This window comes from Oncorhynchus tshawytscha, linkage group LG02, assembly GCF_018296145.1.
Source record: "Oncorhynchus tshawytscha isolate Ot180627B linkage group LG02, Otsh_v2.0, whole genome shotgun sequence".
In the NCBI taxonomy this organism is placed as follows: domain Eukaryota; kingdom Metazoa; phylum Chordata; class Actinopteri; order Salmoniformes; family Salmonidae; genus Oncorhynchus; species Oncorhynchus tshawytscha.
This window is the reverse complement of record NC_056430.1, coordinates 19,420,804-19,446,960: the sequence shown is the minus strand read 5'-3', so window position 1 is coordinate 19,446,960 and position 26,157 is coordinate 19,420,804. Positions and strand designations below refer to the sequence as shown.

The 26,157-nt window shown below is 41.2% G+C and overlaps 1 protein-coding gene and 1 long non-coding RNA gene across 12 annotated transcripts in view; one reads left to right on the top strand and one right to left on the bottom strand.

Moving 5' to 3' along the window:
• LOC112220132 (inositol 1,4,5-trisphosphate receptor type 1-like) overlaps positions 1 to 17,625 on the bottom strand; it is a 143,713-nt gene extending 126,088 nt beyond the window's left edge. For all 11 annotated transcript variants that reach the window (XM_042331591.1, XM_042331592.1, XM_042331595.1 and 8 more), the window contains exons 1-2: positions 17,439 to 17,625; positions 7,271 to 7,384 (exon numbers count right to left, since the gene is read on the bottom strand). In XM_042331591.1, coding sequence (XP_042187525.1) covers positions 7,271 to 7,362 — 92 coding nt within the window. In that variant the 5' untranslated portion in view covers positions 7,363 to 7,384; positions 17,439 to 17,625. The remainder of the gene's footprint in view (positions 1 to 7,270; positions 7,385 to 17,438) is intronic.
• Positions 1 to 26,157, top strand: part of LOC112220148 — a 59,703-nt gene that overhangs the window by 18,288 nt on the left and 15,258 nt on the right. The window lies entirely within an intron of this gene.

The window sequence follows — 26,157 nt, the reverse complement described above, 5'->3', positions numbered from 1 at the left end:
TAGGCTGTCTTGTCGTTGTTGGTAATCAAGCCTACTAAGGTTGTGTCGTCCACAAACTTGATGATTGAGTTTGAGGCGTGCATGGCCAACGCAGTCATGGGTGAACAGGGAGTACAGGAGGGGGCTGAGCACGCACCCTTATGGGGCCCCAGTGTTGAGGATCAGCGAAGTGGAACTGTTGTTTCCTACCTTCACCACCTGGGGATGGCCGTCAGAAAGTCCAGGACCCAATTGCATAGGGCGGGGTTCAGACCCAGGGACTCGAGCTTGATGATCAGCTTGGAGGGTACTATTGTGTTGAATGCTGAGCTACTGTATAGTCAATGAACAGGATTCTTACATAGGTATTCCTCTAGATGGGATAGGGCAGTGTGCAGTGTGATGGCGATTGCATCGTCTGAACCTATTAGGACGGTAAGCAAATTGAATTGGGTCTAGGGTGACCGGTAAGGTGGAGGTGATATGATCCTTGACTAGTCTCTCAAAGCACTTCATGATGACAGAAGTGAGTGCTACAGGGCGATAGTCATTTAATTAAGTTACCTTTGTTCCTGTACCCAAGAATGCAATGGTGGCAATCTTGAAACATGTGGGGATGGCAGGCTGTGATAGGGAGAGATTGAATATGTCTGTAAACAGACCAGCTGGCTGGCGTGTTTACGCATGCTCTGAGGACATGGCTAGGGATGCCGTCTGGGCGGGCAGCCTTGCGAGGGTTAACACGTTTAACTGTCTTACTCACCTCGGTCACGGGGAAGGAGAGCCCATAGTCCTTGGTAGTACTGTGTTATCCTTATCGACCCATCGTGCCGACAACATCAAGAGCCTTTCCAGACTCTGAAGTCAGGAGGACTTGGAGATAGGTGGCAGAGAGACTATGTTAACCCTGCATGCATCACCAATCAGCATCACAGTGCATAATGGCACTACTTCATTGTATCAATGACAAGATTATTGGTCAAGAGGCGTAGAGGGCAGATTGATGGACAGTTCCCACAGCAAACTCAGTATGCCTAATTTTGGCCGAGCAGGGCACAGTGCTCTCTGGAGGCCGCACATTGAGAGAAGCTACAGTGTAAGGACATAAAGGCCTGAAATCAAGCACTCTAATTAGTGGATGAACTACAGTGCCTTGCGAAAGTATTCGGCCCCCTTCAACTTTGCGACCTTTTGCCACATTTCAGGCTTCAAACATAGAGATATAAAACTGTATTTTTTGTGAAGAATCAACAACAAGTGGGACACAATCATGAAGTGGAATGACATTTATTGGATATTTCAAACTTTTTTAACAAATCAAAAACTGAAAAATTGGGCGTGCAAAATTATTCAGCCCCCTTAAGTTAATACTTTGTAGCGCCACCTTTTGCTGCGATTACAGCTGTAAGTCGCTTGGGGTATGTCTCTATCAGTTTTGCACATCGAGAGACTGAAATTTTTTCCCATTCCTCCTTGCAAAACAGCTCGAGCTCAGTGAGGTTGGATGGAGAGCATTTGTGAACAGCAGTTTTCAGTTCTTTCCACAGATTCTCGATTGGATTCAGGTCTGGACTTTGACTTGACCATTCTAACACCTGGATATGTTTATTTTTGAACCATTCCATTGTAGATTTTGCTTTATGTTTTGGATCATTGTCTTGTTGGAAGACAAATCTCCGTCCCAGTCTCAGGTCTTTTGCAGACTCCATCAGGTTTTCTTCCAGAATGGTCCTGTATTTGGCTCCATCCATCTTCCCATCAATTTTAAACATCTTCCCTGTCCCTGCTGAAGAAAAGCAGGCCCAAACCATGATGCTGCCACCACCATGTTTGACAGTGGGGATGGTGTGTTCAGGGTGATGAGCTGTGTTGCTTTTACGCCAAACATAACGTTTTGCATTGTTGCCAAAAATGTCAATTTTGGTTTTATCTGACCAGAGCACCTTCTTCCACATGTTTGGTATGTCTCCCAGGTGGCTTGTGGCAAACTTTAAACGGCACTTTTTATGGATATCTTTAAGAAATGGCTTTCTTCTTGCCACTCTTCCATAAAGGCCAGATTTGTGCAATATACGACTGATTGTTGTCCTATGGACAGAGTCTCCCACCTCAGCTGTAGATCTCTGCAGTTCATCCAGAGTGATCATGGGCCTCTTGGCTGCATCTCTGATCAGTCTTCTCCTTGTATGAGCTGAAAGTTTAGAGGGACGGCCAGGTCTTGGTAGATTTGCAGTGGTCTGATACTCCTTCCATTTCAATATTATCGCTTGCACAGTGCTCCTTGGGATGTTTAAAGCTTGGGAAATCTTTTTGTATCCAAATCCGGCTTTAAACTTCTTCACAACAGCATCTCGGACCTGCCTGGTGTGTTCCTTGTTCTTCATGATGCTCTCTGCGCTTTTAACGGACCTCTGAGACTATCACAGTGCAGGTGCATTTATACGGAGACTTGATTACACACAGGTGGATTGTATTTATCATCATTAGTCATTTAGGTCAACATTGGATCATTCAGAGATCCTCACTGAACTTCTGGAGAGAGTTTGCTGCACTGAAAGTAAAGGGGCTGAATAATTTTGCACGCCCAATTTTTCAGTTTTTGATTTGTTAAAAAAGTTTGAAATATCCAATAAATGTCATTCCACTTCATGATTGTGTCCCACTTGTTGTTGATTCTTCACAAAAAAATACAGTTTTATATCTTTATGTTTGAAGCCTGAAATGTGGCAAAAGGTCGCAAAGTTCAAGGGGGCCGAATACTTTCGCAAGGCACTGTATGTTTCATCCTCTACCTGCTGTAAGGGCATTCATAGGAATACTAAGCCAGTCTGCTCACTCAGAACTAAACCAAACCTTCTGAGCTAAAAATAAAACGGAGCAAGAACAGCTTTAGCTGAAATTTCCTCTGAATTCCTGGCTGAAATGTGTATTAAGGGGGTTTTATGAAAATAAATATTTGGTTTGGGAGAAGCTGGTGAAATGAGGAGTATTAAAGGATTGGGGCTGTGCCTGTAAATAAAGCTTTTAGGTGGTTAAAACTCTTGGGTTTCAAGGGCTCTAGAATTGTTTGCATTATTATTACATGGCTATTCACATTTAACCTAACTTTTAAACATCTAAATCCATTGAGCCTTATTAAACTTAAGAAAACACAGCTGACTTGAGAGGCACTTGGAATTTGAACACCTGAACATCTGTGAATGGCATTCATCAAGCACTCTAATATATAATAATATATGCCATTTAACAGATGCTTTTGTCCAAAGTGAAATGCAAACTTGTAGTGTATTTGAGTTTTGAAAAAGTTAGTATAGTTAGTATTTCCACTTTGAAAATTCAGATTTGATTTGTCCTAACAAAAAAATGTATCAACCCCCTACAAACTATTCCAGTAATTATAATCCACATAATTTCCATTTCCTGTAGCTGCAGGATTATTTTCCTGCTGTAGCAAACTGGCTCAAATTATATTGAACAAAAATATAAATGCAACATTTAAAGTGTTGGTCCCATGTTTCATGAGTTGAAATAAAAGATCACAGAAATGTTTCATATGCACAAAAAGCTTATTTCTCTCAAATTTGGTACACAAGTTTGTTTACATCCCTGTTAGTGAGCATTTCCCCTTTGTTAAGATAATCCATCCACCTGACAAGTGTGGCATATCAAGAAGCCAATTAAAACAGCATGATAATTACACAGGTAGTACACCTTGTGCTGGGGACAATAAAAGGCAACTCTAAACTGTGCAGTTTTGTCACACAACAATGCCACAGACATCTCCAGTTTTTAAGGAATCTGCAATTGGCATGCTGACCGCAGAAATTTCCACCAGAGCTGTTGCCAGAGAATTTAAGGTTAATTTCTCTACCATACGCCGCCTCCAATGTTGTTGTAGAGAATTTGGCAATAAGTCCAACCGGCCTCACAACCGCAGACCATGTGTAACCACGCCAGCCCAGGACCTACACATCCACCTTCTTCACCTGCGGGATGGTCTGAGACTAGCCATCTGGACAGCTGATGAAACTGTGGGTTTGCACAACCGAAGAATTTCTGCACAGATTGTTAGGAACCGTCTCAGGGATTGACCTGACTGCAGTTCGGCGTCATAAACGACTTCAGTGTGCAAATGCTCACCTTTGATGGCCAGTGGTACGCTGGTTCCAAAAGGGTTCTTTGGGTGTCCCCATAGGGGAACCCTATTTGGTTCCAGGTAGAACCCTTTCCACAGAGGAGCCAAAACGGGTTCTCCTATAGGGACAACCAAAGAAGCCTTTTGGAACCCTTTTTTCTAAGAGTATGCGAAGGAAATGTCTTGCGCTGCATGAGGCAAATGGTGGTAACAGATACTGACTGGTTTTCTGATCCACACCCCTACGTTTTTTTAAGGTATCTGTGACCAACAGATGCATATCTGTACTCCCAGTCACGTGAAATCCATAGATTTGGACCTAATGAATTTATTTCAAATGACTGATTTCTGTATATGACCCGTAACTCAGTAAAATCTTTGAAATTGTTGCATGTATTTTTTGTTCAGTGTAAGAGCCTACATCTGTACAGTCATGCATGCATACCTTTTACGTACAGGTGGTCCGGGGAAATCAAACCCACGATATTGGCGTTGCAAGCGCCATTCTGTACCATCTGAGCAACAGAGGACCACTCTCTGTCTGATTCCTATTTTGGTGCAGCCATGCAAGATTGGGACTAAGTCCTCATATGGATCATCATTCTGCTGAGCCATTAACACGATTGGTGTCTGATAAGAGTTGTTGCTCTTATAACCTGTGTAGCAACACATTACACAAGGCACAATGTTGTATTGACATGTTACATAGTATTGTTAAATAATAACATTTATGGAGTTGAATGTTTATTGTAATTACACAAGTGGAATAGAGACCGTTCCTTATTCTACTTGTGTAGTAACACTCAACTCCCTTCATTTGTCATTATATAGCACACTCAAAGCACTTATTAAAATAATATGTAACTACAATGCTGTTACTATAGTATTTACAGTGTTACTACACAGGTATAACACCCATGGAATAATCCATTTCATAAAAGCTCAGTCCATTATAGGCCTCAGATTTACTCCTGGCTGCAAAACACAGGATGCTTGGCAGGTAGTCGGAAAGATAAATATGACACCTCAACGGGGTTCTGGAGCCAGTCCAGTCAGCATTTTCCATTTATAGCCTGTGCAGGCTATGTATTGTAGGACATTATTATATTGTTTAAATTTTAAAAAACACACTGTAAGCATATCCCCAAGGGAAATGAATTGGGTTATGATTGCCTAAAACTATTTGTTTTATTTAATAATATCTTGTCCATGCATCACATGGATGACCTGAATTGTACTGATCATGGATAAATGTATCTGTATGAATTACACATTATTTAAACAATACAATAATGTCCTACAGAACAATACAGCCTACACACTACAAGGAAAATGCTAGACGTCATTCAACTGAATTTCTATGCAGAGCCTGTAAAGAGGTGTAATAATGTAAAGAGGTGTAATAACGTCAATGTAAAATCAGCAAAGGGCAGCAGTCTTGCTCTGTGCTCCAGGAAGCAGCCAGCCCAGGCCAGACCCCTGGTACAGTAGTGAACAGAACTGTCCTCTCAAAACCAGCTGCAGACCAGGTGGCTCGTTACAAAGCTTTAAAATGGTCAGTATGATACACAGAGACAACCAACAGTATCACAGCCTCCTGTACAGTGCCTGCTGTTTCTAAATATAGCTCATTCCCTTCAGCTCATCTCCTAACAGAGGGCAACCACAACAGAGAGGGGGACCAGGGGGAGAGAAAAAAAATGATTACCAGGCTGGCAACTTGACAACCGAGTATGGTCAAGGTGCTGCTCTTCAAAGCCATGCACACATTTGTTTCCATGGCCTGGTTACGCAATTTGTGTAAGAGCAGGGGCTTCTTGAGAGATGCCAGGGCAAGGCTTGAATGGGGGCCCAGCAAAGGGCCAGATAGTGACGATGTATGATTAAGAGGCATGGATGACAATGCTAAAAAGGAGGCTAAGAGTGGAGATGGCAACACAGATACCGTGTTCATTTTCACTGAGGGAAAAGAACAACAAACAGGCAGGAGCAGAAAATAGAAGGGAGGAACAGGAAGGAGACGAGGCAGTTTCGCAGCTCTGACACCAAAGAACTAGAGGCTGAAGTGTTGTCAAGCCCATCAGCCTTGTTGTGAATTCAGCTCATGCTTTAGTCAATGATCTCCCTCAACCCTCACTGAGCCGTGATGAAAATTTAGGCGTGAAATTCTGTTAAATGGGTGTGATCACACAGGGGAAGGACGAGTTAAAATGTACAGTTTCATTTGAGCAATCGCTTCTGTATAAATGTATACAGCATAAGCTCTCAATATTAAAATTCAAACACAGGAAGCAAAATAATTTAAGCCACTTAGGACCATCATTTCATGGTTTTACTAATGGTACAACTTGGAAGAGACAAAAAGGACAGCCAACACATCCTATAAACAGCCAACACATCTCCTGCTCCGTATCCCACTGACACTATCCCATTCAATATAACATTTCACTTGTTCAAACACATTCCTCTCTTCCCTGACACTCACCGTCCCTACTGTTTCACTTTCTCCTCCCCCTCACCTTTAACCCCCTCACTTCTGTGTCCTCAGTCCTCCCTCTCTACATCCTCAGCTGGACTCCAAAAATGTTCTGTGACCTCTGCCTCTCACACTCCAGCTCCAAACACTCTCTCCCTTTCCATTTCTCAAAATGTCTTCTAAGGGCATAGAACATTATCACCTCAACGACAAGCATTCTGCAATCGAGCTTTTATTATTATATATTTATTATTATTATTTTTATTATTATATGCTCCACCACTTCAGCTGAAACCGGTATGAAACGGCATTTCTTTAATAACAATGGAATGAGTAAGGGTTTATTCTGCTAATAACACTAGAGGAGCAAACATTATTAAAGCTTGTGAAATAAAGCCATGACTCTGACTAAGCCATTAAATAAACCCCTACATTATTTGACATTATCACCTTGGCAGCAGTTTCAGCCTTCTCCCTGGCCCCAAACACCAACCAGGTTCATTATTTCACTGGTACCTGGCTCTGTGTGTATGTGCATGTTTATGTGTAAATGTACACCAACCCGTGTCTGACATTGGATGTGTACTGTGACAGACATGAATCTATGAGCATGTGTGTCTTTCAAGTTGAGAGGGATTGGATTCATATGCAGCAGTATAACAGTAGGCAGACAGACATACCCTAAAGTGCTGATAAATCCACTGGTGGAGCCCTCTGCATAGAGAGAGCAGATGTCCCCGATGTGGAGGAAACTGGACATCTTGTCTGACATGTTGCCTCACCCTGGACTGTGCCTGGAAAAGATGGAAGAGACAAGAGTTGGTGTGATAAATATAAACGGAAGAATATAAATATAAATATAAATATTAACCTATAGGCCTAGAGCTATTACCATGTAATTACAAAGTGGTTCCTATGTATAACATTGTTACTATAGATAGATTTTTATTTAGACTCATGCCTAGTTGCAGTGTACAGTAAAATTATTGCGCTCCGAGCTCCAATAGTGCAGGTGTGAATAAAAAAATAAATACATATAGTACACATGCATTTACAACTGTTTTTTAATTATTATTTCACCTTTATTTAACCAGGTAGCCCAGTTGAGAACAAGTCCTCATTTACAACTGTGACCTGGCCAAGATAAAGCAAAGCAGTGCGACAAAAACAACAGAGTTACACATAAACAAACGTATAGTCAATAACACAATAGAAAAGAAAAATGACAATTTAGCATTAATACTGGAGTGATAGATGTCAAATCAAATCTGATTTGAGTGATAGATGTGCAGATGATGTACAAGTCGAAATACTGGGGTGCCAGAGGGTAAGTAATAATATTGGGATGAGGTAGTTAGGTGTGCTATTTACAGATTGGCTGTGTACATGTACCGTGATTGTTAAGCTGCTCTGACTGCTGTCGCTTAAAGTCAGAGGAGGAGATATAAGACTCCAGCTTCAGAGATTTTTGCAATTCGTTCCAGTCATTGGCAGCAGAGAACTGGAAGGAAAGGCGGCCAAAGGAAGTGTTGGCTTTGGGGATGACCAGTGCAATATACCTGCTGGAGCATGTGCTACAGGTGGGGTTGCTATAATAACCAGTGAGGTGAGATAAGGGCTTTACCTAGAAAAGACTTACAGATGACCTGGAGCCAGTGGGTTTGGCTACAAATATGCATTGAGGGCCAGCCAACGAGAACATACAGGTTGCAGTGGTGGGTAGTATATGGGGCTTTGGTGACAAAACGGATGGCACTGTGATGGACTACAGCCAGTTTGCTGAGTAGTGTGTTGGGGGCTATTTTGTAAATGACGTCGCCAAAGTCAAGGATCAGTAGGATAGTCAGTTTCACAAGGGTATGTTTGGCAGCATGAGTGAAAGAGGCTTTGTTGCGAAATAGGAAGCCGATTCTAGATTTAATTTTGGATTGGAGATGGTTAACGTGAGTCTGGAAGGAGAGTTTACAGTCTAACCAGACACCTAGGTATTTGTAGTTGTCCACATATTCTAGGTCAGAACCATCCAGAGTAGTGATGCTAGTCGGGCGGGAGGGTGCGGGCAGCCATCGGTTGAAGAGCATGCACTTAGTTTTACTAGCATTTTAAAGTAGTTGGAGGCCACGGAAGAAGTGTCGTATGGCGTAGAAGCTCTTTTGTAGGTTTGTTAGCAGAGTGTCCAAAGAAGGGCCAGATGTATAAAGCCTTGGCCAGGTCGATGAAGACGGCTGCACAGTACTGTCTCTTATTGATGGCGGTTATGATATCATTTAGGACCTTGAGCACGGCTGAGATACACTCGTGACCAGCTCGGGAACCAGATTGCATAGTGGAGAAGGTACGGTGGGATTTGAGATGGTCGGTGATCTGTTTATTAACTTGGCTTTCGAAGATTTTAGAAAGCGCGGGGGGTGTTGGCCAGGGTAGGGTGCTGAGATGTTGCTGCAGGGGGTGCTGAGATGTTGGCTGGGGTAGGGTAACCAGGTGGAAAGCATGGCCAACCGTGGAAAAATGCTTATTGAAATTATCATGGATTTATCGGTGGTGACAGTGTTTCCTATCCTCAGTGCAGTGGGCAGCTGGGAGGTGGTGCGCTTATTCTCCATGGACTTTATAGTGACAAATGTGACAATGATGGTTCGAGCTCTGGATGCTGATTGGTTGAAAGCCGTGGTATATCAGACCGTATACCATGGGTATGAGGAAAAATTTATTTTTATTGCTCTAATTACATTGGTAAACAGTTTATAATAGCAATAAGGCACCTCTGGGGTTTGTGATACTGTATATGGTCAGTATACCACGGCTAAGGGCTGTGTCCAGGCACTCCGCATTGCATCATGCTTAAGAACAGACCTTAGCCATGAATATATTTGCCATATACCACACCTCCGTGGGCCGTATTGCTTAAATATAAAATGTACATTGGGGTGTGGGCAGGGTAATTGTCCATTGAAAGGCAGGGGGGGTAGTGGCTATTCAGTAGTGGCTATTCAGCATGATAAAATATCCATTGGGGTGGGGGCAGAGTAGGATGTCTGTAATGCCAGGATCTGAGTGATGGAATTGGGGAGAACAGGCCATGGCTCGGGTGGCTTAGGTTCCTGATGATCTTCTTCGGAGAGGGTCGAGTGTCGGGAAGGAAGGAGGTGATGTGGTCTTTGACTCTCAAGGCACTTCATGATGACGGAAGTGAGTGCTAAGGGTCAGTAGTCATTCAGTTAATTTACTTTCCCTTTCTTGGTCACAGGGATGATCTTGAAACAGGTGAGGATAACGGCCTGAGAGAGATTGAAAATGTCCAAAAACACAACAGCTAGCTGGTCTGCACATACTCTAAGGGCACAGCTAGGGATGCCGTCTGGTCCACAGTTTTTGATTTGGGTAAGTTTTCGAAGAAACCATTGGTATCACATTATGCATTTTTTCTAAATCCGGTGTCTGAGTTGGTGTATTCATTGATGTTATAAGGGCGGCAGGTAGCCTAGTGGTTAGAGCGTTGGGCATGTAATCGAAAGATTGCTAGACTTAATCCCCGAGCTGACAAGGTAAAAATCTGTCGTTCTGCCCATGAACATGGCAGTTAACCCACTGTTCCTAGACCATCATTGTAAATAAGAACTTGTTCTTAACTGACTTGCCTAGTTAAATAAAAAATACCCAGAGGTGACCCGGAATATACTCCAGTCCACATGATCACCACAGTCTTGGTGCTTGGATTCTGATTGGTCAGACCAGCGTTGTACAGACCTGATTACCAGAACTTCCTTCTTCAGTCTTTGTTTGTAGGAGGTGGGGATCATAATGGTGTGGATGGGCATATAACACAAATGTCTAGCAACCCAAAAGGTTGAGTGTTCCAACTTCATCATGGACAACTTTAGCATTTTAGCTAATTACCAACCTTGCAACTACTTACTACTTTTTAGCTACTTTGCAACTACTTAGCATGTTAGCCATCCCTTTAACTTAACTCCTAACCCTAACCTAGCTAATGTTAGCCACCTAGCTAACATTAGCCACAACAAATTGTCATTCGTAATGTATCATACGTATTGGAAATTCATAACATACTGTACGAATTGGAATTTGTGCATTTCGTAACATAAACAAATTTTAATTTGTAACATATACAAAAAGGATGATGGTCATCCACAAATTAATACACCCATACGAAACATAACATATCATACTAAATGGAGTGTCTAGGAATAAAACGAAACGCTATGAGATCAGGTCGCAGAAGCTTGCACTCAAAATTAAATTAAATGCTTGCTACCTTGGTTAAGTCTGTTTTCAACAAATCAACTATTTTAGGACTATTGTATATTGACCAAGCAAGAAAAATAAACATGCAATTATTACTGAGTGAATGAAGAAAATAATTTAGAAACAAACGCTTCCAGACGTTTAAATGGCCTGTCGAAGTGAATGTGTTAAGATCAGGATTAATAGTATTAATGGTTAGAGTTCCTGCCTGTGGATCAGAACAATGCGGGTTTCCCTCTTGAAGGAGATACACTACATGGCCAAATTAATGGATTTTGCAATTTCAACTGCACCTGTTGCCGACAAATCTCCATAGCAAACATTGGCAGGAGAATGGCCCGTACTGAAGAGCTCAGTACATTCAAAATGGCACCGTCATGGGATGCCACCTTTCCAACAAGTCAGTTGGTCAAATTTATGCCTTGATAGAGCAACCCTGGTCAACTGTAAGTGTGGTTATTGGGAAGTGGAAACGTCTAGGATAAACAATGGCTCAGCTGCGAAATGGTAGGCGACAAGCTCACAGAACGGGACTGCCGAGTTCTGAAGCACGTAGTGCGTTAAAATCATCTGACCTCGGTTGCAACACTCACTACCGAGCTCCAAACTGCCTCTGGAAGCACCAGAACTGTTTGTCAGGAGCTTCATGAAATGGGTTTCCACAGCCGAGCCTAAGATCACCATGCACAATGCCAAGCGTTGGCTGGAATAGAGTAAGGCTTGCAGCAAGTGGACTCTGAAGAAGTGGAAACGCGTTCTCTGGAGTGATGAATCACGCTTCACCATCTGGCAGTCCGAATGATGAATCTGGGTTTGGCACATGCCAGAAGAACGCTACCTGACCCAATGTATAATGCCAACTGTAAAGTTTGGTGGATGAGGAATAATGGTCTGGGGCTAGTTTCTCATGGTTCGGGTTAGGCCCTTGAGTTCCAGTGAAGGAAAATCTTTACACTACAGCATACAATGACTTTCTAGACTATTCTGTGCATACAACTTTGTGGCAACAATTTGAGGAAGGCCCTTTCCTGTTTCAGCATGACAATGCCCCCATGCACAAAGCGAGGTCCATACAGAAACAGTTTGTCGAGATCGGTGTGGGAGTATTTAGAAAAATATTTCTTTAATAATTTTAACAGCCCCTCCCGACACACACCCATTTATTTTAATTCATTAGATGGCGCTTAAAAAGAGCCTTTGGGTTTCTGGAGAGGCAGACAAATGGCAGTGTGGGGTGTGTACTACTGCGTGCATTTTGCTAGAACGGAGGAGAGACCAGGGCCCGTCTCCACAAAGCGTCTCAGAAAAGGTCCTAAGAATCCTGTTAAACCCAGTTAAGACAAAAAAATCTCAGAGTAGGTTTTTAGGATGATGTTCAGTCACTGCTCAGACAGAGTCTGAGTTAGGAGTAAAATCAACTGTCAACTCTTAGTAATGACAGTTTGAGGTACCGCAAAGGAAGTGATAGTGATGACGGCTCATAGCAAATTATGGGGAATAACCAATCGCGATGAGGCATCGCCAGCTGTGAAATGTGTAGCAGGTTTCAGACAACCACGAGTGTGACTATACATCAAATGTTACAATGGTAAAAAGTTTGATATCATTTTCACCTGAAACAATCACTTTGCTTACTCTAAATAGGTTGGCATGCATATTTCTTTCTTTTTTACCAATCCCAATCATTTTTATAATGTGATAGACACATAATAATGTGATAGGCATTTATCACTGAATCATACAGTATAATGGTTTAAAAGCAGAATATCTACACACTTGTCAATACTGTTAACCAACTCAATTGTTTTGGCACAGTAGTTACTTGCCGATAATGTGGGATAAAACGTTTGAAAGGTTTATCATTTTTACCCAACGCAATTAAATGTTTTCAATTACCCACTTATAGGCATCTTTTATAACAACGTGATATTCTGCTTGAAATAACACGCAGCTTAATGAAATAATTGAAGGAAAAGCTGACTATTTATTAGTCTAGTGGTCGTAAGTATTTAGGCATACTGACTATCCTACCGATCCTCGACTTCGGCGATGTCATCTACAAAATGGCTTCCAACACTCTACTCAGCAAACTGGATGCAGTCTATCACAGTGCCATCCGTTTTGTCACTAAAGCACCTTATACCACCCACCACTGCGACCTGTATGCTCTAGTCGGCTGGCCCTCGTTACATATTCGTCGTCAGACCCACTGGCTCCAGGTCATCTACAAGTCCATGCTAGGTAAAGCTCCGCCTTATCTCAGTTCACTGGTCACGATGGCAACACCCATCCGTAGCACACGCTCCAGCAGGTGTATCTCACTGATCATCCCTAAAGCCAACACCTCATTTGGCCGCCTTTCGTTCCAGTACTCTGCTGCCTGTGACTGGAACGAATTGCAAAAATCGCTGAAGTTGGAGACTTTTATCTCCCTCACCAACTTCAAACATAAGCTATCTGAGCAGCTAACCGATCGCTGCAGCTGTACATAGTCTATTGGTAAATAGCCCACCCATTTTCACCTACCTCATCCCCATACTGTTTTTATTTATTTACTTTTCTGCTCTTTTGCACACCAATATCTCTACCTGTACATGACCATCTGATCATTTATCACTCCAGTGTTAATATGCAAAATTGTAATTATTCGCCTACCTCCTCATGCCTTTTGCACACATTGTATATAGACTCCCCCCTTTGTTTTCTACTGTGTTATTGACTTGTTAATTGTTTATTCCATGTGTAACTCTGTGTTGTCTGCTCACACTGCTATGCTTTATCTTGGCCAGGTCGCAGTTGCAAATGAGAACTTGTTCTCAACTAGCCTACCTGGTTAAATAAAGGTGAAATAAAAAAATAAAAAAATAAAAAAAGGCATACGTCATGAGAATAAGGCCTCATAAGAAATCAATGTCAAAAGTGCAAGCGGTACTGTTGCATGTAGGTCTAGATTATTTATGGGTTGATCATGAAGGAATGTTTTGATATTTCTATAACTCCAAAGCAATTGCCTGTCTATGGTGCAGGAAGCACTGAATCTCTGCCTTTTTCTATTATCAAGACACCTGCTGGTACCTCTTCATTAATTGGTTAGGACAGCTCATGAAGTGTCCTAAATAGCTGTTGACTCGGTGTGACTTATTACTGAAGAGGCTTCATGCATAGCTTTTATTTTCACCCGTAAGAGTAGGAATAAAATGTCTCTATTCTCAGCACTTATGACCAATTGTCTACTCGGAGACACTTTGTGGATACGGGCCCAGCTCTCAGACTCTCATGGAAGAGGTCATTTCCATCATCCGTGAGATGAACGCCATCCCTACCGTACTTCCCGGGGACACAGTGCTTTATGTCTGAGTGGAGGATTGTGGGCATGCACCTGTCACAGAGAAATGCAAACACCAGCTGGTTGACAGAGCGCCTGGCCATCTCTATGTGCTTGTTGATGTCCTCGTCGCACTGGAACATCTAATTCCTCCACTGTGTGCTGTCAGAGTAGATCACCGTTGTCCCGGGGAGAATTCAGCTGGACTACCTCCAAAATCAACTCGCATCTGACGCACCAGGGCTGTCCCAAGTCATTTCCACCGAGGAGGATGACTATGATATATTCAGTCACACCTCGCCTTGGCGAGAAAGAATATTTCAGAACCCTTCCGATGAGAACAGCTCATCCATATTTCGCGCTCTTGTAGTCATCTAGCCAGCTCCATTGTGTAATCGCATAGTAAATATTTGCTTCAGTCTTTGTTTCCTTGCTCTCGCCAATTTGCTTTGAGCAATGATCAGTAGGATTATGAGCTGGGATATTCAATAAATAAAATATAAAATGCACAACATTGTGAGGGTTCACAGGGAGAGCACGTGTTAAGCTGTATTATAATAGTCACCTTCCAGTGTAAAAACCATGGAAATTAAAAACAAAACAACAATTTAAGTGAGAATAGGCATCGTCTGAAGCCGAAAAAGGAAATTCACATGAGCACCACAAAGCCTATTCCACCCATGCTCTACCAAGGTTTTCCAGCACACAACTTTGACCTACTACAGTAGCTATATTGGTATTGTAGTTCAAACTATGTGTAGGCAGGTTGCTTGGGATTCAAAGCTTCTCAAACAGTCTAATTTATACTCTTCAGAAGGATAATGGACTTTACAGTGTTCCGCTATTAAAATTATATATACCAGTTTTATATTCATACATCCTTTGGCTGTATGCATTTTTAGATATAGGCCTATTGTAAATGTGTATTATTTTAGTGACACCGTATTTATTGCAAAAAGAAATACAAGTACAAACATAACTTTAAGCTACATATTATTCTGACAGAAGTAATGAACTGTCCATTGATCAGCACAGCAATTTATAAAATAGGACCATGTTTGAAAGTGTTTGTGAGCTTATGCCAATATTACACAGGTAAGCTAGTAGTTACAGAAATTAGGAATGCAGACAGGCTCTAACACACCACCCGCCATTGTTATGTTTGGCACCTAATGACCAAAAAAGGATGTTATTATGCCCCCCCCCCCATGACATCTATTGCTGAAATAAAATACAGGCATGCACCACATTACCACAAGACAACACAGCTCAATCAAGCCTGATGGTCTTGTAAGTATGAAAGCAAAGCTTGCTTTCTTTCATTTAATAAACATTTTAAAAACATGAAAAAGGTAGTGTAATGAGATAATGTCTTACTGTGGTGTGTGAAGATTCCAATGCTTTACCTTGTATACGGTACAAATCCCATTATTATGGAAGCACCTCCTCTATAAAAACTGTTTGAGAAGGTTTGAATCCTAAGCAACCTACCTACACATAGTTGGAAGTACAATATAGTTACGGTAGTAGGTCAAAGCTGTGTGTTGGAAAACCTTGGTAGAGTATGGGGGGGGGGAAAGACATTGTGGTGCTCATATGAATCTCACTTAAAATGTATTTTTTTGTTTTTAATGCATCACCAGCTGAGTGAGCTCTTTTATACTTTGCACTACAAGACACCATGTAACCTTTGAACTAAAGCTAATCTCAATCGTTTTTGCATTAATTAACTGAGGTCATTTGGCAAAGTTTATTCCCCAGTTCAACATGTAAATATCTCTGGGCTTTTGCATGGGCAGTTAGTCCATGACAGTATTCCTTTGATTGGAAATGGTGACACACTCAAATTCTGTTGCGCCACAGGGCAGAGGTCCTCCTTTATATATCGGTTTAGGTCAACTGAACTTGAAATTAATGGTTTCAAATGATAGTTTTCAACACAGCTCATGCAGGTTGCTGGGTAGTGATAGGCTACGGATACAAGTAACTGCCAAAATAATGGAAACACTTCAGTAAATTAGGGACATAAAGTATATTGAAAGCAGGTGCTTCCACACAGGTGTGGTTCCTGAGTTAAAAATGCTGGGCAGGCCATTATTGTGGCTACGCCCATGCCCACATAGGATGACAATGCCCCTATCCACAGAGCACGAGTGGTCACTGAATGGTTTGATGAGCATGAAACCAATGTAAACCATATGCCATGGCCATCACCATCACCAGATCTCAACCCAATTGAAAATGGATGTTTCTAAAGTGGCGCCTGAGCCACCACCATCAACAAAACGCCAAATGATGGAATATCTCAGAAGAATGGTGTCGCATCCCTCCAATAATAGAGTTGAACAGATTTGTAGAATCTATGCCAAGGTGCATTAAAGTTGTTCTGGTTCGTGGCGTCCTAACGTCCTATTAAGAAACTATGTTGGCATATCCTTTATTTTTGGCAGTTACCTGTACATGAAACCTACACTCAAACAAAACATAGCTTCTGAATGTTTTTAAGTAGGCCTCACTCTTCATGGAATATTCTGAAAAACCTACAACTCTAATTACCTAGTGTCCAAACTGAAATGTCTGCAGACCTTTCCATTAGTAAAAATCCTGCCCAAATCCCCAATGTGAGAAACCATTGTGCCTCAACATCCCCAATATAAAAATTATCCAAACAGAAGGGAATATTGTAGCCATCTAGAATGTCTAACTGACTCCATCAGAACCATCTGACAATGCTTGTTTTTACTCTTGGTTTGTTGGCCTATTCTATCATTGATGTAGGCAACACGAATTGTCTTGGATAGGCTCCTAAATCATCAGGATAAAACAAATTTAGTAGTTTATATATATATATATTCAATTGATACATTATCATTACATTGTTAGGCTACATTGTCAGTCTTTGCTTGTTGCTTAGGCTACATTGTTACATCTTTCATTTCCTGAAGTCAAATGTAACCGAGTCACATAAACCAAAAATGTATCGGTGGCCACCTTGAAATTTCTCACAGCTCATTCAAAATGCACTTGTCTAAAAACAATCTGACATTTTAACGTCTGAAGTTCCAGGTTTTATTCCACGATACAGACCAATTTTGGTGGTCTTGAAAACACAATGCATTAAAGACTATAGAAGACATAGCCTACTATATCGAGGTAGACTATAACGCGTGGGTTCCTTGACAATTCATGTATGACGTTAGAGGATGATGCTCCTCTCAAAACTATGCTACAGGGTGAGAATCTGCATAAGACTTTACCTTCACAAAAGAAAGAATGAGGCGAAAAAATGATCGAATCGGGCTGGATCAGCAAACGTGAATTTCCACTGCGCCGTCCTCGTTTAAATCCATGATCGCCGACTGAAACTCCAGTTAGAACAAAGCTTCTTTGACAGCTGAATTTGTCCTCAGTCGCAATCCGCTTCTTACCTCCTCCACATGCGCTTTGAAGAAACGCCCCTTTTGCTTATATTATATATATTTATTTATAAATATAAGCAAAAGGGGCGTTTCTTCAATGCGCATGTGGAGGAGGTAAGAAGCTGATTGCCACTGAGGACAATATATATATATATATATATATATATATATATATATATATATATATATATATATATTGCAGTGTTTGGGAAATGTTATTTCAATGATACAAACTGTAGGCTTAACTTGTAGGCTGCGATCCATTGTATGGTATTGACACTGAAGTTTGCAATTTAAAAATAGACATATTAATAGACTTATGTGTAGAGCTGTTTTACTATTGCTGTGATGATTATTTTAGCTTAAAAGTGTATTAGGCCTTCTATTATAAACTGTGACACTATGAATAACTTTGTAGACTAAAGTGTAGGCTGAAGTGTGTCATTGTGAATAAACAATCTATTAAAACTGCAGTCTCTTTTTGGTAGTGATTTGTCCACAGACAATTGGACCTATGTGGGTGTCTAGCGTCAAAATAAATAGCATCAGAATAGCAACAGATTAATAGCTTAAAACTGTTCCTGATCTAAGCTAGTGTAGTATAGGCCAAAACGTCTGACCACAGGAGGTTGGTGGCACCATAATTGACTGGAGCAGAATTAGAAAATGGTTAGACTGTAAACTCTCCTTCCAGACTCACATCAAACATCTCCAATCCAAAGTTAAATCTAGAATTGGCTTCCTATTTCGCAACAAAGCATCCATCACTCATGCTGCCAAACATACCCTCGTAAAACTGACCATCCTACCGATCCTCGACTTTGGCGATGTCATTTACAAAATAGCCTCCAATACTCTACTCAATAAATTGCATGCAGTCTATCACAGTGCCATCCGTTTTGTCACCAAAGCCTCATATACTACCCACCACAGCAAACTGTACGCTCTCGTTGGCTGGCCCTCGCTTCATACTCGTTGCCAAACTCACTGGCTCCAGGTCATCTACAAGACCCTGCTAGGTAAAGTCCCCCCTTATCTCAGCTCGCTGGTCACCATAGCAGCACCCACCTGTAGCACGTGCTCCAGCAGGTATATCTCTCTGGTCATCCCCAAAATAAATTCCTCCTTTGGCCGCCTCTCCTTCCAGTTCTCTGCTGCCAATGACTGGAACGAACTACAAAAATCTCTGAAACTGGAAACACTTATCTCCCTCACTAGCTTTAAGCACCAGCTGTCAGAGCAGCTCACAGATTACTGCACCTGTACATAGCCCATCTATAATTTAGCCCAAAATACTACCTTTTCCCCTACTGTATTTATTTATTTATTTTGCTCCTTTGCACCCCATTATTTCTATTTCTACTTTGCACTTTCTTCCACTGCAAATCTACCATTCCAGTTTTACTTGCTATATTGTATTTACTTCGCCACCGTGGCCTTTTTTTTGCCATTACCTCCCTTATCTCACCTCATTTGCTCACATTGTAGATAGACTTATTTTTCTATTGTATTATTGACTGTATGTTTGTTTTACTCCATGTGTAACTCTGTGTTGTTGTATGTGTCGAACTGCTTTGCTTTATCTTGACCAGGTCGCAGTTGTAAATGAGAACTTGTTCTCAACTTGCCTACCTGGTTAAATAAAGGTGAATTTTTTTTTTTTTAAAGAATGTCACATGACATGGAATTTACCATGCACATGATGATGATGATGGAGGATGAAATCCCTGATTGAGTGATATTTTGACCTTATTATATACTGTATATGTTTTAATGTTGTAATAGAAATGTTTTCCATGTCAAAAACAGAAACGTCAAAAACATCCACTCTCCCTTGTAGCTAGGCCTCATGCTGTATATGCCAGTCTTAGAAGGGAAATTAGAGAAACACAGTCATTGTGTGGAAACGCTGCTGCCAAAAACAAACTCTTCAACTCTGTCACTAACACTGTTCAATGAATTGTGTTTTATGAAAATGATTCAACCGAGTCAGACACCTCAACAATTGAAACTGCATGGTCTATTTCCTCTAGGCTGTTGTTCATACAGAAAAAGATAATCATTCCTTGCCCTTGATGGAATATCCTGAAAAATGCAACTGTATTGTAACCATGCTGCAACTTAGAGAGCATGATGTGTTTTGAAAAGTATCTTCAGCTGTGGTGGACAATGAACATGAACAAACAACCAGAGAAAGGAATTACAATTTGGTTACGATAACGGTAATTTAGTTTCTGTCCTCTCTCTTTCAGCCAGCAAGCGCTCTCTTTGCTTTCAAGTTTTGAAACTCTGACGTAGTGTGAGTGATCTAGTTCAGTTTAATATGCCCCATTAAAGTCTTGTCTTTCTATTTTTTTAACTTCTGGAATTAGAACACAGACTAATCAGTGTACTCTGTCTAAAACATTAAGCATCCATGCAACATTAAAGCCAGTAAAACACTTCCCAGATGAATTTAATACATTTAAGTGCTCCCCTGGCTGTTTCCAGATCCCACGTATTCACTTGTTGATTGTTTAACAAAAATAACATTGAGATCACTTAAAGGTAGAATCTTTAGTTGAAACAATAACAAAGTGACACCCCGCTTCTCTTTTGGTAGAAAGTTGAGGGATGGGCCTGGAGAAATGTAAGCACTCTCAAATTCATAGACAGAGCAATGGATACAAGGACAGACCATCCATCTATACAGTGTTTGTTTATATTTACATTGTTTACAAACATTGGAGTAAAACAAGCTTGTGTTTTGGGTTCTGATGGGGTACGACAGTTGAACTAAGCTCACGAGGCATTTATATTCTTCAAGAATCAATGGATATATCAATCATTTACAACTCCAAAAATGAATGTAGCAACTAAGGATTATAATTTTAATTAACAGTAAATAGCATGGTTTGAGATTGTTTCACTTTTCACTGGAATTCAGTGGCGCACTAAGATGATCAGTTGAAAAGCTTGTAGCATTTGCCATATGTTTTTCAATATCAATGACTTCAGGATAAGGTGCATTTTTTAAAATCTATGTCAGCATTTTTACATAATCAACTATCACACCACTTACGTCCACTCAGATTCATGAATACAGCGCCTTCAGAAAGTATTCATACCCCTTGACTTATTCCACGTTTTGTTGTGCTACAGCCTGGATTCAAAATAGATGAAATAGACTTGTTTTCTCACCCATCTACACACAATACCCCATAATGACAAAGTGGAAACATGTTTTTAGAATTGAAAATTTATTGAAAATGAAATGCAGAAATATCTTATTTATATAGTGTAAGTATTCACACCCCTGAGTCAATATATGTTAGAATGACCTTTGGCAGGGATTACAGCTGAGAGTCTTTCTCAGTAAGCCTCTAAGAGCTTGGCACACCTAGATTGTACAATATTTGCACATACATTTTTTTTCAAGCTCTGTCAATTTGGTTGTTGATCATTGCTAGACATTTTCAAGTCTTGCCATAGATTTTCAAGCCGATTTAAGCTAAAACTGTAACAAGGCCACTCAGGAACATTCAATGTCGCCTTGGTAACTCCTGTGTATAGTTGGCCTTGTGTTTTAGGTTATTGTCCTGTTGGAAGTGAATATGTCTCCCAGTGTCTGTTGGTAAGCTGATTGAACAAGATATTCCTGTAGGATTTTTCCTGTGCTTAGCTCTATTCCGTGTATTTTTATCTTTAAAAAAAATCTCTAGTTCTTGCCGATGACAAGCATACCCATAACATGATGTAACCACCACCATGCTTGAAAATATGAAGAGTGGTACTCAGTGATGCTCAGATACTTTAATGCCTTATTGCAAACAGGATACATGTTTTAGAATATTTTATTCTGTACAGGCTTACTTCTTTACACTCTGTCATTTAGGTTAGTATTGTGGAGTAACTACAATGTTGTTGATCCATCCCCAGTTTTCTCCTATCACAGCCATTAAACTCTGTAACTGTTTTAAAGTCACCATTGGCCTCATGGCGAAATCTCTGAGCGGCTTTCTTCCTCTCTGGCAACTGACTTAGGAAGGATGCCTGTAGCTTCGTAGTGACTGGGTGTATTGATATACCATCCAAAGTGTTATTAATAACTTCGCCATGCTCAAAGGGATTTTCAATGTCTGCTTTTTCATTTTTACCCATCCACCAATAGTTGCCTTTCTTTGCGAGGCATTGGAAAACCTTCCTGGTCTTTGTGGTTGAATATGTGTTTAAAAATCACTGCTTGACTGAAGGACCTTACAGAGAAGTGTATATGTGGGTTACATAGTATTTTATTTGCCTTTATTAATCAGGGAGTCACCATTGAGACCACAATACAGTGGCATAGTATAGAATACAGTATATACATATGAGATAGGTGATGCAATATTTACACACAATCAAAGTGACTAAGATACAGTAGAACAGTATTGAGTACAGTGCATACATATGAGATTAGTAATGCAAGATACGAAGACATTATTAAAGTGGCTAGTGATCCATTTCTAAAAGTGGCCAGTGATTCCTAATCTATGTCTATAGGCAGCCGCCTCTGATGTGCTAGTGATGGCTGTTTCCACATTGGTTCAATATCATTTAATTGAAATTATGTGGAAACAACGTTGATTCAACCAGTGTGTGCCCACTGGGATTTGCCCAATTCTCTATACGGCTCTGGGTCCACTTTCTCATCTGGTCTGTGATATTCTCAATACTATATTATTACCATGTATTTAAGCACCCCCACACACACATAGAATCACAGACACAGCAACAGAAACAGACACAGCCACACAGCTCAGTTTCTTCACATCTTGTTGATAGATCATGTTACTTTGAGAACTGCAAGTTCTAAAGGGATGATGAGTAATGTTCAGCTTCTGTGCATCTATTAACATATGAGAGCTTCCTTCCACATCCACCGTACACTCTGATTTCGATTAGTGCACAATAAGGAGGCCATTGAGAGGCCTTTGAGATGTAAATAGTTGCAGATCGCTCTGTAATACATTTTGTAGTTGATGCTTTGAAGTTCATTTAAATGCTGTGTGGTAGACCTTACTGTAGCATCACTTTGATCTGTGTGACCCAAATGCATTGGGAGTGTCATGTAACACCAGATCACTTTGACACATTTGAAAGCATGATGGGAGTAACACTCCTGAAGGGACCCAAGTGGCACCTGCTGTCTCTTCGCACACTGCAGGGTGTACTCAAGTTGCTACACTGCAGGGTGTTCTCGAGTTGCTACACTGCAGGGTGTACTCGAGTTGCTACACTGCAGGGTGTACTCGAGTTGCTACACTGCAGGGTGTACTCGAGTTGCTACACTGCAGGGTGTACTCAAGTTGCTACAGTGCATGGTGTTCTCGAGTTGCTACCCTGCACTGTTACACTGCAGGGTGTACTCAAGTTGCTACAGTGCAGGGTGTTCTCGAGTTGCTACACTGCAGGGTGTACTCAAATTGCTACAGTGCATGGTGTTCTCGAGTTGCTACACTGCAGGGTGTACTCGAGTTGATACACTGCAGGGTGTTTTCGAGTTGCTACCCTGCACTGTTACACTGCAGGGTGTAATCAAGTTGCTACACTGCAGGGTGTTCTCGAGTTGCTACACTGCAGGGTGTACTCAAGTTGCTACACTGCAGGGTGTACTCAAGTTGCTACACTGCAGGGTGTACTCAAGTTGCTACACTGCAGGGTGTACTCAAGTTGCTACAGTGCATGGTGTTCTCGAGTTGCTACACTGCAGGGTGTACTCGAGTTGATACACTGCAGGGTGTTCTCGAGTTGCTACCCTGCACTGTTTCACTGCAGGGTGTACTCAAGTTGCTACATTGCATGGTGTTCTCGAGTTGCTACACTGCAGGGTGTACTCGAGTTGAAACACTGCAGGGTGTTCTCGAGTTGCTACACTGCAGGGTGTACTCAAGTTGCTACACAGCAGGGTGTACTCGAGTAGCAACACTGCAGGGTGTACTCAAGTTGCTACAGTGCAGGGTGTTCTCGAGTTTCTACACTGCAGGGTGTACTCAAGTTGCTACAGTGTATGGTGTTCTCGAGTTGCTACACTGCAGGGTGTACTCAAGTTGCTACAGTGCATGGTGTTCTCAAGTTGCTACACTGCAGGGTGTACTCGAGTTGATACACTGCAGGGTGTACTTGAGTTGATACACTGCAGGGTGTTCTCGAGTTGCTACGCTGCATAATGAAAATGTATTATTCATCACAAAAATACTTAAGTTGGTCACACTTGGTCCACCTATTACCTTTCCCCTGGAAGTATTTCTCCTTTGAGCACAAATAATCAAGGAAGTGCAATTGCAGTGTTGTTTAAGTGCTAATGCCCGAGAAGCCAGTGTTTGGAGGATATATTGGCACGGTGTTGGTAGGCCCGAGAAGAAGGCGAGGGCTGGCAAACTGTGTCAATATATCCTCCAAACACCAGCTTCGAGGGCATTATCACTTTTATACAACGGATTACCAAAATATTCAAATAATGATTGACATATTTTAATTTAAAACATTATTTTGATTAATTTATTCATACAATTTCATCCTTCCACAAGATATAGTCCCGACACAAATCTAGGGTTGGTACTCAAGCCGGCTGGTTGTTCGTTCTATTGGTTCGCTAGAGACGCGACCCAGCCGTTCAGTCTTTTTGTTCTGTATCTGTGGAAGCAACCCATTCGTTCATTCTAAATGTTCCATTGCCATACTGGCTAGCATCATTCTTATCCCTTGCTTGCTAGCTAGCCAACTATGGCTAACTTACAGTGACGTCATAAAGTGAAGCCAGAATAACAGCCAAGTAGCTGCATTTGCATTTGTTTGAAGTTGTTTTCTACATTTCATTTGGATACATCCATAACAATGAGCTATTGAGGAGTGATTTCGCCTGGCATAGAAAATGAGCTCACTAGTCAGTACACTGTTGTTCAGAGGAGCTAGCTAACAACACAGCTAACACTCCAAACTGAAGCTGGAAATACTGCAAAATAGCTGGAAAGACTGCAAACTTAATTTTGGTTTACCTTTTTTCAATTGACATTTCTTTGTTTATATCCATAAAAATTATGCCAGCTGATTCATGATTTCGACTGGTTGAGAAATGCTGCCCCCCTGTCTGTCTCATCCCGACACGTTCATTACTATGGGACAGCTGGAGATCGAATTTGAATATTGAAACAATGTCGGAGATGTCAAATGTCGGAGAAAAAGACCCAGACAGCAAGGTGTATACAAATCTCCGCTGTTGAAAACTAAATGTTAGTCGAAAAGAAATGTGAGATAATGTCTAGATGCTTTTTATAGTAGAGATCAAGTTTATAAATTGTTTGGCTGGTCTGATGAGACAGTGGATTGCACAGTCAGGTGGAATAGAGTAAATCGGCATTTTAACATCATACTGTAGATTTAGCCAGTGGTGACTTGTGGTTTAGACAACGGCTGGAATGCGGCTTTAACCAATCAGCCTTCAGGATTAGACCCACCCGTTGTATAATGTTAATTGTAAATTGGATGAGGGAGCCCTTAATGCTGATTGGCTGAAAGCCATGGTATATCAGACCGTATACAACAGGTATGGCTAAAGATCTATTTTTACCCTGCTATTAGGTTGGTAACCAGTTTATAACATCAATAAGGCACCTCTGGGGTTTGTGGTACATGGCCAACATACCACGGCTACGCGGCACTCCGCATTGCGTTGTGTTTAAGAGCAGCCCTTAGCCGTGGTATATTGACCACATACCACACCCCCTCGAGGCTTATTGCTTAAATAAGGCCTTTTATCAAGAGAGCAGTCAGCCCTGTTTCTAATAAGAATCATATGCTTATAAGCATACAAAGGAATAGGGATATTTGGTAGTGTTTGCTGTATCCAAAGAGTTATTCTTCCCACAGCTAAACTAAAACAACAAACTGCTCAGACATCGAGATTATTTTATCAGTAAACGGTCATAGACAGGGAGCTTAGCGACAGTGACAAAGCCAGAAACACTGACAGTCTGGCTTATGGTGGATATGGCCTTTATTACTCTGGGATATGTGTCTGTTTCTGATAGGATTTTCTGTTCCTTTCTGTTCTCACACAGAAAAGACTGCAACAACTACTTAATGCACAGAATGTTAAACAGAGTGGGATGACTAAATGCATTCTCCATGTGTGTGGGTGTATGTGAGATTTGAGGGAATGTGCAGTATGTGTGTACGTGAATGCTTGTGTGTGTGTTTTCAGTTTTAGAACCACTGTGTCTGACTGATCCTGCCTGACGCCATTCCTCTGCCAACGTTGTGTGTGGGTGTAAATGTACAGGTAAATGCCAAAATAATGGAAACACTAGAAATGTAAGTAATTGAAGGATAATGTACAAAGTGTATTGAAAGCAGGTGCTTCCACACGCAGGTGTGATTCCTGAGTTAATTAAGTAATTAACATCCTATCATTCTTAGGGTAATGTATAAAGATTCTGGGCATGCAATTATTTTGGCTACCATGGCTTTGTATGAGTGGTCACTGAATGATTTGATGAGCATGAAAATAATGTCAACCATATGCCATGGCCATCTCAGT